General features: G+C 46.4%; 1 protein-coding gene across 4 annotated transcripts in view; it reads left to right on the top strand.

Moving 5' to 3' along the window:
- PRKACB (protein kinase cAMP-activated catalytic subunit beta) overlaps positions 1-13,033 on the top strand; it is a 63,930-nt gene that overhangs the window by 31,716 nt on the left and 19,181 nt on the right. For all 4 annotated transcript variants that reach the window (XM_019531191.1, XM_019531194.1, XM_019531193.1 and 1 more), the window contains 4 exons: positions 663-745; positions 1,332-1,458; positions 5,269-5,364; positions 8,151-8,273. In XM_019531191.1, coding sequence (XP_019386736.1) covers positions 663-745; positions 1,332-1,458; positions 5,269-5,364; positions 8,151-8,273 — 429 coding nt within the window. The remainder of the gene's footprint in view (positions 1-662; positions 746-1,331; positions 1,459-5,268; positions 5,365-8,150; positions 8,274-13,033) is intronic.

Here is a 13,033-nt window from a genome sequence, read left to right as displayed (position 1 = left end):
ACTGTAATAAATACATTAGTTTTTTAAATGGGTGTGGGGGGAGCTGTTTAATTCACAAACGTTTCTGAGTGGTGCCTTGAGTTCAGAAAGCTGAGAACCAGTGCAGCAAACAAATGTCCCCCTCTGCTAATGAAGATAGTAGTAGTGCTTGTATTCTGGTTTTCAAAACATGAAAACATGTCTCATACCATTTCAAGTTTATAGGTATTCTCAGTCTAAATCTTCGGAAACTTCTGGCAAATATGAAAAGACTAACATATTTTTAGGCTGCCTATTTTGAGGGGCCAATTAGGAGCTATATAGGAGTAAATATATTTCCTGATGGTGCATAAATCACTGTTCTGTAGCTTGTGAGTTACTGCCTATAATTTCAGGTCAGTCTATGCCAATCTGACTCAGGAAGTTAATGATTGCACTTCTTTTTTCTATTCTTTCAAACATGGGAATACAGATTCCTCTTTCAGATTTAGTAATTCACTTTGTTGATGATGACTCCTGTTTTTCAGGACTTTCCATGTAACCGTTTTGTTTTGTATGTATTATGTAGAGTGCATAGCTGGAGGTTGATTTTTCTCCCTTCCCCCCCCCCCCGTAAAATGATTCTCTGAAGAGATTCTGCAATGCTAAATGTTTAATGTTTGTGTGTTCACTTGCTTTCTTAGGATAATTCTAATTTATACATGGTTATGGAATATGTCCCTGGTGGCGAAATGTTCTCGCATCTAAGAAGAATTGGAAGGTTCAGGTAAAATTCTTAATTAAAATTCTTCCTTTTCAAAAGAAACTTCTTGCTATTAAGAAAGAGTTCTAATTGCATTATACGAATTACATAACAATGCTTTTTTAGTTTTGCCTCGTGTCAGTGAGCTGAAATAATGATGTGGTGGAAACCTCCTAATTATATGTATTAGAATCCAGTTAATAAATGTAGGCTTTCAAAATTTGTACAAGAGAGAATCCTGAGACGAACATGTGTATTGTGTTGGAAATGCTCTTGATTTCTAGAAACCAATACAAAGGATCAAGTGGACAGTAAACATTTTGCAACAAAACAAAAATTAATCGGGTTTCATCCAGTTGAACATGTTTCTTCCCTTCTCCTCCTTCTGGAATTTTAAATTTAAGTCTTAAGAAAAAGGATTTAGAGAACTGGTGTTCAGTAAAATCTTGCTTGTAGCCTTTATTCTGTCCGAATAAAGGGACCAGTTGCTCGATATATATAAATTGTTTATAGTTTTAAGATTATAGATTTATGACACCACATTAAGATATATTAATATAACATTTATAGAGTTTGATTAGAGGTGTAATACTACTTTAATTCTTTACAGTGAACCACATGCACGGTTTTATGCAGCTCAGATAGTGCTAACTTTTGAGTACCTCCATTCATTAGACCTCATCTACAGAGATCTAAAGCCTGAAAATCTTTTAATTGATCAACAAGGATACATACAGGTACGATACAGGCAAACATTCATATATTTGGTGGGGGGGGTTGTTATGCTGGAGGTTAGGTGCATCTTCAGTTTATAGGCAGTCACAAGCTTTGCTGAAGTTGGTGGACCTGCTAGCTACCTTCCATTCAGACCAAATGAGGTAAATTCCAACTTGTTAAGGAGTGGCTGAAATATTAAAGAAGTCACTGCCCAAGTTTCTGACCATCTCAGCAAGCACAATTCTTATCAGGAGTGTCCAGGCTTTCCAGGTGCATGACTAGAGGGCTACACATGCAAGCTCTCCAGCCAGGGGGTACTACAGGGCTGCTTCCTGGGCCACCACATCCCTTAGAAGAGCTCATTACTTGACAGCCTATTTTCTTCCCCTTCCTGGGGAGGAAACAGGTTGTCAATAGACAGCCCCCAGCTGTTAGATCTCAGCATATGCAGTGCAGATGGGCTTTACAGAGCGGTTTAAAACTGGAGATGCAGGGAATAGTTGCTGAGGAGAGCCTCCCTAAACCCTGTTACTGGGGACCAGATGGGCAACATGCATAGCTTTTAAAGCCTGCAGGTCCTAGAACTGGGATGGGGAGAGCATCCCTGTCCCTGCTTCCCAACCCCAAGAAGGTCTTCTTGCCCTGCTAGCCAGCTCTGTGGTCTTTGAAATTACTGCCCAGTTGTCAACATGTCAACGGTGCTGCCAGCCATGGTAAGGAGAGTTTCCCTGGTTCCTGTATCTCACTGGCTTTGAATTACAGGACCAGTCAGGGTGCAGGGCAGGGGAGAGAAAGGGGGGAGCTGGAGCAGGAACAGTAGGGGAAAACTCCTTATCTGCTCCTTAGACCAGGGACTCTGCTCTGGGGAGCATGTACATGGCCATGGATTCCCACAGCAGCATTTGTAGGAACAAATCTACTTTTGTTTGTTAAAGAGAAGAGTTTTGGTTCCTAGAAAAGCATGGCATTGTTTCAGGCTTCCCTGCATTAATACAACACTGGCCAGCTACACCTTGGAGCGCAGTAGGGAAGTACCTCTTTCCATGTATGAATTCAGAGACCTGTCACAGGGCACAGAATAGAAATATTTGTCCCAGTGCATTAATAATCTCCTGAAGATTGGTGAGCCTTCACATGTGAGCCTTCACATGTAGCATCAGCATGTTTTTAAGTCATAAGTAGCTTCCATCACAGCAGTCCAAACACTGACTAGTTACAGTTGGGAGTAACAAGTGATGATCCCACGTGCTTCTGAACAGCAAGGGAAGTTCTCCCATTGGTGCGCTGATGCATGCAGCTTACCTCAGCACTGCTGTAGAACTTGGGGAAAATGTTCTTTGTCATCCTGAAGTTCTGAAGTCATCCCAGGCCTGCAGCAAATCCCTCTCCCATCACTCAGTGTTTTCAAAATGCAGAAATGATGCTTCACTGTTGAAGCTGATCCAAAAAAGTTCCTCGCCCCACATCTTAGTGTCATCAGCAAACAGTTTCTGATGATGATGCCACTGCCACAAAACTACAGCAAAAGCTACTGTGGTAGTACAGTGTTTGGCTTGCAAAGCCTCAGCCACCTAATAGTAGCATGCTAAGATATCTTCACAAGCTACTTCAGTTTCAGAATGGTCCGTTTTATCCATGAAGGTATGTAAATAGCTCATTCAAGAATAGCTAGATTGTAGAAAGTTGGGAGAGGAAGGTGGGGAATTTTAGAGTTTGACTCCAAATCACAATTACTTCCAGATGCTGGGAGCTGCATCCATGCCCCCACTGCTTCTCCCAGCCCTTCTTTCTCCCTGGCTGCAGTGCAAGTGCAGCTCCCAGCCCAAGGGTAACTGCCAGGGCCAGGAAGCTGGAAGCTGCTTCCCATGCTGCTGCCACTCCCCCCTGCCTGCTGCCCTGGCACTGCTCTGCACAGCTCTGCTCCAGCTGAAAGCTGTGTTCAAACCACAGCCTTGTAGATGGGAGAAACAGCAGTGGCAGGGACATAGCTTCCAGCTCCTCAGCCCTGGCACAGCTCCCCTCCAGCTGGAAGCTGTGCCTAGGCCACAGCCTTGGGGAAGGGGAGAAGGGAAACAGCAGTGGCACAACAAGCAGTTTCCAGCTTCCTGGCCCGGCAGAGCTTCCCACTACTCTGCTTCAGTGTAAACACAAGCACAGGCAAAGCAGGCTGGATCTAACGGTCTGAGGGCTGGATTCAGCCCATTGACTATATGCCAACCCCTGACCTACATAGATAAGTTCGGACATTCAGTATTAAATGGATGTCATATGGATGACCCCTATTATGTTGTTTTATTCTTTTCCTTAAATTGTCACTGTTTGGCACTGTAACAGGAGGCCTTCTCGGGGCCAATCTGTCATTGGCCCGCCCACCTGTTTCTAGGCCACCCACCCGCCTCCGCGCCTGTCATGCCTTGATGATATAATTAGGAAATTAATTAGGCAAGAGTCTGCCCATTTCTAGCCCTGATGCCAGGGGGAGCTATCTGCAGCTCCGTTCCTTCCCTACACTGCAGCCCAAGCCTCGCAGATGGCATCTATAGTTCTTACCATCAGCCCCACACTGGGCCCCAGAATCCTCCAGTCCAGACCCCAACTGGATCCCTCCAGTCAGGCAGCCTACACCGCCCTCATTCTGGGCTGCCTAGCTCCCTGAACTCTTTCCCCTCTCAGATGTGCCCCACCCCCCCGGACATTTGGCCCCACAAGCCCTGGCCTCACCTCCAAGGCCAGTTGGAAACCCCAGGCCCTCAGCTCTGGGCATCCATCGCGGTGGGCCCCTGGCCCTCCTGAGTGTTGTGATCCTGGCCCCAGCACTGGCCAATCGAGGGTATTCTAAGTCAGGCTTCTCAATCTATAGTCCTCTTTCTAATCTGGGTCTGCCTTCTTGACCCTACTGTGGGGTAACCCACGTGGTTGTGGAAGCTGGGTTTATTAAGGCTCTCTGACCCACCATTCATCAGGGTGGTAACTGGCTTGGCATTTCCTAGGGAGCCCCACCATGTCACCCACTCCCAGCAGGGTGCAGTTTTAGGTCATATCCAGGACCAGGAGCCTCCAAACCATCCCCTGCCGCTCCTGCCCTTACCTCTAGGATGTTACACTCAGCCTTGCAGCCAGACAATGTTTCTGCCTAGCCTGCCAGCAGCAAACTGCTGTGTTTTTATATGGGTGGACAGAGATCTAAAATGGCCACCACAACCAAGCACGTGCTAGCTGCTTGGCTCAGCCCTTAAAGTGGCAGGCACCAACAGTGCCCTGCCACAGGCACCAAGAGTCCATATCATCTTTATACAGTAGAGAAGGGTGCATGGTACCCAAAAACTTGTCTATGCCCTTGCTTCTCGTATAATCTTTATACACTTGTACAATACCAATCTCCAGATTTGTAACGGGTCACTGATCCCTCTGCTAACTTTTTTTCTGATCCAGTTGGTGTTTCTAACAGTGGCCAAAGAAGTTTTGAGCTGTCACTAGAACTCACATTTTTGAACTCTTATTTTTGAACACACACACACGTGCGCGCACACACACACACACGTGCGCGCACACACTAATATAACGCTAATGTTATGGTTAACTCTCGCTGCTTTGCATTATTTTGTGTAGCAGCTTATATTAAGTGGCAAATCCTCACTATAATTGCATTTTTCAGATTTATAACAGCCAAAGAAAATGAAATATTACTATAGAATGTTGAATAACACAGTTTCTGCAAATGAAAATGCTTGTCAACACATCCTCAAAGCATGACTTTTTTCTGTTTAAGGTAGACTTAAAAAAAAAAATCCTTTTCCCCCCTCCACCCCCTTTCTTCTCTTTGCTATCAGGTCACAGACTTTGGGTTTGCAAAAAGAGTAAAAGGAAGGACTTGGACGTTATGTGGAACTCCAGAATACCTGGCACCTGAAATAATTCTCAGCAAGGTATTATACAACAATTACTGTATTCTTGTTCCAGCAGTACATTAAATCCAATTTGAAATGATCGTCTAATCGTTGAGCCCAGAGGGAGTTCTAAAAACTAGGCATCTGAAGAAATAAGATCCTGGATTACCAATCCTTAGTTAAGTGAACAGTGTAATACCTCTATGGGAGAGATTATTAAACACACACACTAAAAATTATGCCAGAACAGACTCTCTTGATGCAGACTTGGAAAATTCTAATCTGATATTTTCAGTTAATTTGGAAGTGGGAAGCCAAGCAAGCAAAATAATATTAGGCTTTTTTTTTTTTTTATTAGTAAACTCATGAAAGCAGTGGCCAGTTTTACCCTAGCTGATATGCTTCATTTTTAATGGACTGAACAAAGTTCCAGAAAGTAACCAAACATGCATACTGATCTACCAATAAGGATTATAGAATAAATATGTACAGCAGCATTCATTTCCGAGCATTAAGCATAAAATATTGTGTGTGTATATATATACACAGGTTTCCCTTGCTTTATGCCAGGGGTGGGCAAAATGTGGCCCACCAGACCATTCTAAATTTAGAAAACTAATATTTAGCTGCCCCTGGCTGCCTGTCACGCGACCCTCGATGGCTTGCCAAAACTCAGTAAGCGGTCCTCCGCCTGAAATAATTGCTCACCCCTTCTTTATGCTGTACCTGCTTTCCTGAAAAATGGTGCGTAATTCGAATTTGCGTAAACAGAACCCACTTTACAATTTAACAGGTAGGGATACATTCCAAAACCTTGACCGTACTGACCCAGAGACCCATTTCTACCACTTTTTACAAGACAGTTTTGGTATTTACCAACAGCAGACAGTACACACAGACACAGGGCACTATCAAAATGGGTATGGCAACTACAGAAACACGTGTCACAGACAACAAGCGAGCAGCACAGATCCACACAGCAGACTATATTTTGAAGTGTGTCACTCCCACAATGCACTTCACAAAGCAGCCGACTGCAGGCTTCTACTGCACCGATTCCATAAGTCTGAAATTACCTCGCATAAAACAATTTTTTTGGTATAAAAAGGGTCATCATATAAGAGCAAATTCGCACATATGGATTCTGCATAAAGCAAGGGAAACCTGTGTGTGTGTGTGTGTGTGTGTGTGTGTGTGTGTGATATAGATATAGATAATGCATTAATATATAGTCAACCTTGATTCTACTCTTTAAGCGTAATAGGTTTTTCAGTTTGCGTTGAAACTAGTTAGAGTATTGGAAGTACCTGAAAAGAGAGAGAACTTCTTATTAGTATTAGTATTGGTCCTGTCTGTGACTGTAAACTGCGTCTGACTGAAGGGCCTGGTAGCAATGTGGTGAGGCTACTTGTGGTAGGGTAACTCCTATAAAATACCACAATGTTGCAACCTCCAGAGGAAGGCAAGTATAGGGCACCTGAAAACCGTTGCCCCCACTGCCTTGTTAGGTACTCCTTATTTGGAGACAAGGCTAAGGGACATCACCCTGACAAAAATGCACCCTCATTCTTGATTCTAAGACAAGGGGCTTCTCCCATGTTAAATGGGGTGAGGAGGGCAGAAGTCATCCTAGAAATGAGTAAAAGTTGTAACTAAATATTTTTAAGTTGGTTTCTATTAAAAGTTTTGTGAGGTTTCATTTTAGATAAACTAATGAGCTTAAGATATCTATATGAAAGATGAAGCAAACAATTTCTTTTTATGCTACTAAAGGGATAGGCACCAAGTACCTGGGGCCCCGCAGGCCCTGGCCTCCCTCGGGAAGAGAACTTTTCAGGCCCAAACCAGTGGAAAATTATTTAATATTTCTTAAGAACAATGGCTGAAGCCAGGGATCTGGTTTTCCGTTCACTGTGGAAAAACATGTCTTCTCCTTTAACCTAGGGGAAAAAAGCAGGAAGCCCCAGGTTTCCCCTTACAGGCTGGCAGGGTTCCAGTCTGAAATAGGCAGTTTGGGGCTAGGGGGCAGTGGGGAGGGTGATTGGAGGCAGGGAGTGCCATTTGCATATGTGCATGCACATGCATGTGGCAGCCAAGTAGCAATGGAAAACAGCTCCTGCAGCTCTGTGCAGGTAAGCGTTGGGTTGAGGGAGAGAGGCAGCATGGCAGATGAGGCACAGGTTACGCAGCAGAGAGGGACGGGGGGCACAGGTAACATGGTGGGGAGGGAGGCATGTGCTCCCCAGGATTTCTGAGTCCCAGCAGGGCACACGGCTTCAGCTGGGCCGGACCAGGTCCAGGCAGGAGTCACCTCTGCGGCCCAGCAGGCAGGAGCACCACACTGCTGTGGCCGCTAGGGTGAGGCATGGTGGTGGCACAGAGTTGTGTCCCAGCTGCTGATGGGCAGGCAAGGGGCACCTCGCCATGGCAGCGTGGTGCTCCCTCCAATGTCAGGTCTCGCCCATTTGGGGTTTGGAGGCAGTTCCTGCCTGGAGCTGACCTGGCCCAGCTGCAGCCCCTCATCCCGCTGTGGGCTCAGAAATCTTGGGGGGCATGTGCCCCCCCTACTCCCCTGCTGTTGCCTGTTCCCCCTCTTGCATCAGCTGCATACACCCCCACCTTCACCACACACCAACCCTGTTCCCCACACACTGGGGGCAGGAGGCACCATCATCTTACTCTGCATTCCTTCCTCCATTAGCAGCTATGACTAGAGACTTAATATTTTACTCCAAGTAGAGCAAATCAGTCTTGTTCTTTATAAAAATGTATGGGAATTCTTAAATCTAATTAGCAATGATACTAACAGTATTTCCTTCTTATAGGGTTACAACAAAGCAGTGGATTGGTGGGCGTTAGGAGTGTTAATCTATGAAATGGCAGCTGGATATCCTCCATTCTTTGCAGATCAACCCATTCAGATTTATGAAAAAATTGTTTCTGGAAAGGTAAGAAAAGGCACTCTGCACTTTAAAAAATGCAGTAGTAATAATAATAATTGTTGTTGTTTATCCCATTCTTCCTGAAGAATAGCTCAGTTTTCTACATGTAGTAGATCCACAATTCACTGATTGTTAAACACCAGTCTGTGTCAATGGAGAATCAGAGATGACCATAATGTATAGACATGAATCTGTGAGCAACCTTATTGCAGAAAATAAATAGTGCACTTTTTTAATATGGAATACTGCCATGATTCTTCCTTGCTTTCAAGTTTATAAGCTCCATCAGTTGTATTCACAGGTCCTGAATTTTTGTCTTCATGTTTAAAAGCAGATGAAAAAACAGTGTACTAGGTATATAGTAAAAGGAGGCTCATGGCTATCTTCATACTTGAAAATACATTTAGTTTTTAAAAAACTATTGCCTAGCTTTTTCCTTTATTATTTTCCTGCAACGCTTTTTTTAGGGAATGTCAAATGATCTGATTGTTTGTAATAGTTGTTTAAAACTCTTCACGAACAAAACCCTGTGGCAGAATATTTTTGGTAACTTTTAACTATTTATTACACACATACATTTCCCTCACATACATATATGTGAAAACAGAAGGAACCATTAGATCAGTCATTTTGAGCAATCATTTATCATAGGCCATTAATTTTTGCTGTTACCAATGTCACCCAGGCTGAAGTTAGATGTACAGAGCGGTAACTGGGTAATAGCAAGGTGGGGCTCTTGCTTAACTTTTGTTTTTGTCTGATTGTTTCACATAAAGCATTCTATATGGACAAAATAATTTTATATTAAAGGTGTACCAATTCACTGGTCCCATATTGGATTGGCACCAATGTAGGGAAAATTGACAGCATCAGAAATTGGCTTTATTTCCCTGGTGTAGCCAATAAATGCCCCATACATGTACACAGCTGCAGCATGCACGGGGCCAGGAGCACAGCCCAGTGGCTTGACTTGCCAGCCCAATGCTGGTGTCCTTTTGTGGGGGAAGGAGTGGGGGAGGGAAGGAGTGTGGGGAGGGTGCAAATTGAGGCACCTGTGGTGAGAGAGGGAGTGGGGCAGGAGCAGGTGCTGCTCGGGCAGGGCATGGAACGGAGCCGTGAGTGGCTTGTCCAGGGGAGGGGGCTGCTGCCGCTGAGCGTAACCTGGGGGAGCATGGTGGGGTGTGCTTCCGGATTTGCATGTGGGGCAGGGTAGGCTGCCATTGTGCGCTGGGGCCAAGGGCTGTGCTGGCATCTTCCCAGCAGGGGAACTGGGCCAGGATGCACTCAGGGCAGGTGGTGGCAGCGCTAGGAGGGAAGTTGGGGTGGATGCAGTGAAATTTGGGGTAGCTGCAGACCTCCCCCCCATAGTCCCCCTCCCAGCCCCCTGCTGGGAGGAGCCCAGTGCAGTCCATAGCAGCAGCCTGCCCTAGCCTGCACACGGATCCAGAGGCACATGCCCTCCCAGGGTGTGTGCAGTGGTGGGAGCTGCCCTCCTCCACTCCCAGACTAGCCACTTGCATCCCATGTCCTGCCCCCGGCTGAGCAGCACCTGCTCCTGCCCCACTCCATCCCTCACCACGGGGGCCTCAATCTGCCCCCCCCTTGCCCCTCCCCCACACCGGACTTACTGGCTGGACGCTGGTGTCTAAGCTGCCTGGCTGCATATCAGAATCGGATCGGTATTGGCAAATATGGCTCCTTAAAAATCGGCCATTGATATTAGCCCAAAGAATCCCTAACGGTGCACCCCTAATTTATATATAAAAAGTTGAAGTGTAACTAGGATATCCATAGTTAAGGTTGGGTTTTGAGTATAAAGAATGGGTGCAACTGCTTTATTATATATGTAGAATTACAGTGCTTTGTTTCATAGGCTTTATTTCATAGACATTAGGGCTGGAAGGGACCTCGGGAGATCTTCGAGTCCAGCCCCCTGCCCCAGGGGCAGAAAGTCAGCAGCGGTCATAGGATCCCAGCAAGATAAACATCCAAATGTCTCTTGAAGGTGTTCAAAGTAGGTGCTTGAACCACCTCTGGTGGCAGTCTATTCCAAACCTTGGAGGCTCGGACACTAAAGAAGTTCTTCCTTATGTCCAGCCTGAAATGGTCATGGAGGAGTTTGTGACCATTCGATATTGTCATCCCTTGTGGCGCTGTAGTGAACAGATGTTCCCCCAGATCCTGGTGAGCACCCCTGATAAACTTACAGGCGGCCACCAGATCACCCCTGAGCCTGCGCTTTTCCAGGCTGAAGAGTCCCATGGCTTTCAGCCTCTCATCATAAGGTCTGTTTTCCTGACCTCTGATCATGCGCGTGGCTCTTCTCTGGAGTCTCTCAAGCTTCTCCACATCCTTTTGAATTGTGGAGCCCAAAACTGGACACAGCACTCCACTTGCGGCCTCACCAAGTCCAAGTCCAATGGGAGAATGACATCCTGGGATTTACTTGAGAAGCATCTATGGATGCAAGCCAGCGTTTTGTTCACTTTACTAGCTGCAGCATCATATTGAAGGCTCATGTTCATCTTGTGGTCAGTCATGATGACCCCCAGTCCCTTTCATCCCTAGTACTAGCCAGCGTAGAACTGCCAAGCCTATAAGCATACTGCAGGTTTTTCTTCCCAAGGTGGAGAACCTTGCATTTTTCAGTGTTAAACACCATCAGGTTCTCAGCTGCCCATTTGTTGAGCCTGGATTGCCCTTCTGTCCTCAGGTGTGGACACTTTACCCCAAAGTTTGGTGTTGTCGACAAACTCGGCCAGTCCACTTCTGACACCAATGTCCACATATTAATGAAGATGTTGAATAGTATAGGCCCAAGGACAGAGCCTTGAGGGACCCCACTGGTTGAAGCGCACCACGATGATTGACTTCCATCAACCACCACCCTCTTGGTCCGACCACAGAGCCAGTTCCCCAGCCAGCGGATCGTGATGAAGCCAAGGCCGCAGTTGGCCAGTTTTGCTAAGAGGTGATCATGGGATACCAGATCGAAGACTTTTTTAAACTTGAGGTATATGACATTAATCTCTTCTCCCTTGTCCAGGTGATAGGTCACCTGGTCATAAAAGGAAATAAGATTGGTCAAGCAGGACCTACTCGCAACAAACCCGTGATGGCTATCCCTCAGGATGTTGCCATCAGCCAGTCTGTTAAGAATGGTCTCTTTGATAATCTTTTCTAAGATCTTCCGTGGGATAGAGGTCAGGCTGATGGGCCTGTAATTTGCTGGATCCACTTTCATCCCTTTCTTGAAGATAGGCACCACATTGGCCTTCTTCCAGTCTTCGGGCACTTCACCGGAGCGCCAGGAGTTCTCGAAGAGCCGTGCCAGGGGCTGAGCTATGTTGCTCACCAGCTCCTTGAGTACTCTGGGGTATAAACTGTCACGGCCAGCTGAGTTGAAGGTCAGCATTGATGGAGGGTAAGGAATCTCCCTCACACGCGCCTTCCCATCCTCTAATGAGCAGCAGCATCCCTTGGGCTTGGTAAAAAAGTAACACAAAGTACCCATTTAGGAGGTTTACTTTTTCCTGGGCATCGGTTGTCAGTTGCCCTATCTGGTTTAGCAGGTGTCTAATGTTGCCCTTGCTTTTCCTCCAGCTCCCCACATATCTAAAAAAGGACTTTTTATTGTCCACAATACTTGTAGCTAGTTGAAGTTCAGTCGCAGCCTTGGCTTTCCTGGTTCGCTCCCTGCAGGTCCAGACCAGTGCAGAATATTCCTCCTTGGAGGTGGATCCAGTCCTCCATCCTTTGTACGTCTTTCTTTTTAGAGGCAGGAGGTCTGCTAGTTCCTTGCAGAGCCAAGGGGGATGCTGTGCTCTTTTGCTGTCTTTCCTCTGAGGTGCGATAGACTTAGCTTGTGCATCCAGGATCGCTCCCTTGAGGAGCAACCACTCATCCTGAACTCCCTTCCCCTTTGGGTCGTGGTCCCTTAGAGCCGCACTGACAAGCCTCCTTAGCTTGTCAATGTCAGCTTTCCTAAAGTCAAGGACTTCTGTACTGCTGATTGACTTGCCAGCTTTATGGCGGATGGTGAAGGTGATCAGCTCGTGGCCACTGTCACCCCAGCTTCCCTTCAATTGTTAGGTCACTGATTAGGTTGTCCCCCATTGCCAGTACCAGGTCGAGCAGCACTTTACCTCTCGTCAGCCCATAGACTTCTTGAGTCAGATAGAACTCATCCAAGCACGAGAGAAAGCTTTGCAACCTTCAGATTTGGCTGACCGCTCTTCCCACGAGATGTCTAGGTAGTTGAAGTCTCCCATAACAACCATGCATTGGGAGCATGCAGCCTCAGCCAATTCCCTGGTGAACTCCTGGTTAAGCTCTTGATCCTGGGTAGGAGGTCTGTAGCAGACTCCCACCATTGTGTCCCCTGTGCTATGTTCCCCATGGATTTTAACTGAGAGGGTCTCCAGTTGTCCACCCTGGGTGCCAAAGTTGGCATGCAGGGACGCGTAACTTTCCTTGACAGAGAAAGCGACACCTCTGCCCCTTCTGCCACTCGATCCTTCTTGTACAGGGTATAGCTATCTATACCTGTGGCCCAGTCATGGGTGGAGCCCCACCAGGTCTCTGTTATCACAATAACATCGTAATTATTTGTGTTAAGCAGAAGGACAAGTTCCTCCTGTTTATTCCCCAAGCTCCTGGCATTTGTGTACAGGCATGTAAGTGTCCCTTTGGGGGCCCTTACCTTGCCTACAGTTTGTTCCAGGGCTGGGGCAGGGGTGGGCTCCCTTAAGTGCCTTGGCCTGCTG

This window comes from Crocodylus porosus, unplaced genomic scaffold, assembly GCF_001723895.1.
Source record: "Crocodylus porosus isolate Cpor-Errol unplaced genomic scaffold, CroPor_comp1, whole genome shotgun sequence".
Classification (NCBI taxonomy): domain Eukaryota; kingdom Metazoa; phylum Chordata; order Crocodylia; family Crocodylidae; genus Crocodylus; species Crocodylus porosus.
This window is presented reverse-complemented; position numbering and strand designations above follow the sequence as displayed.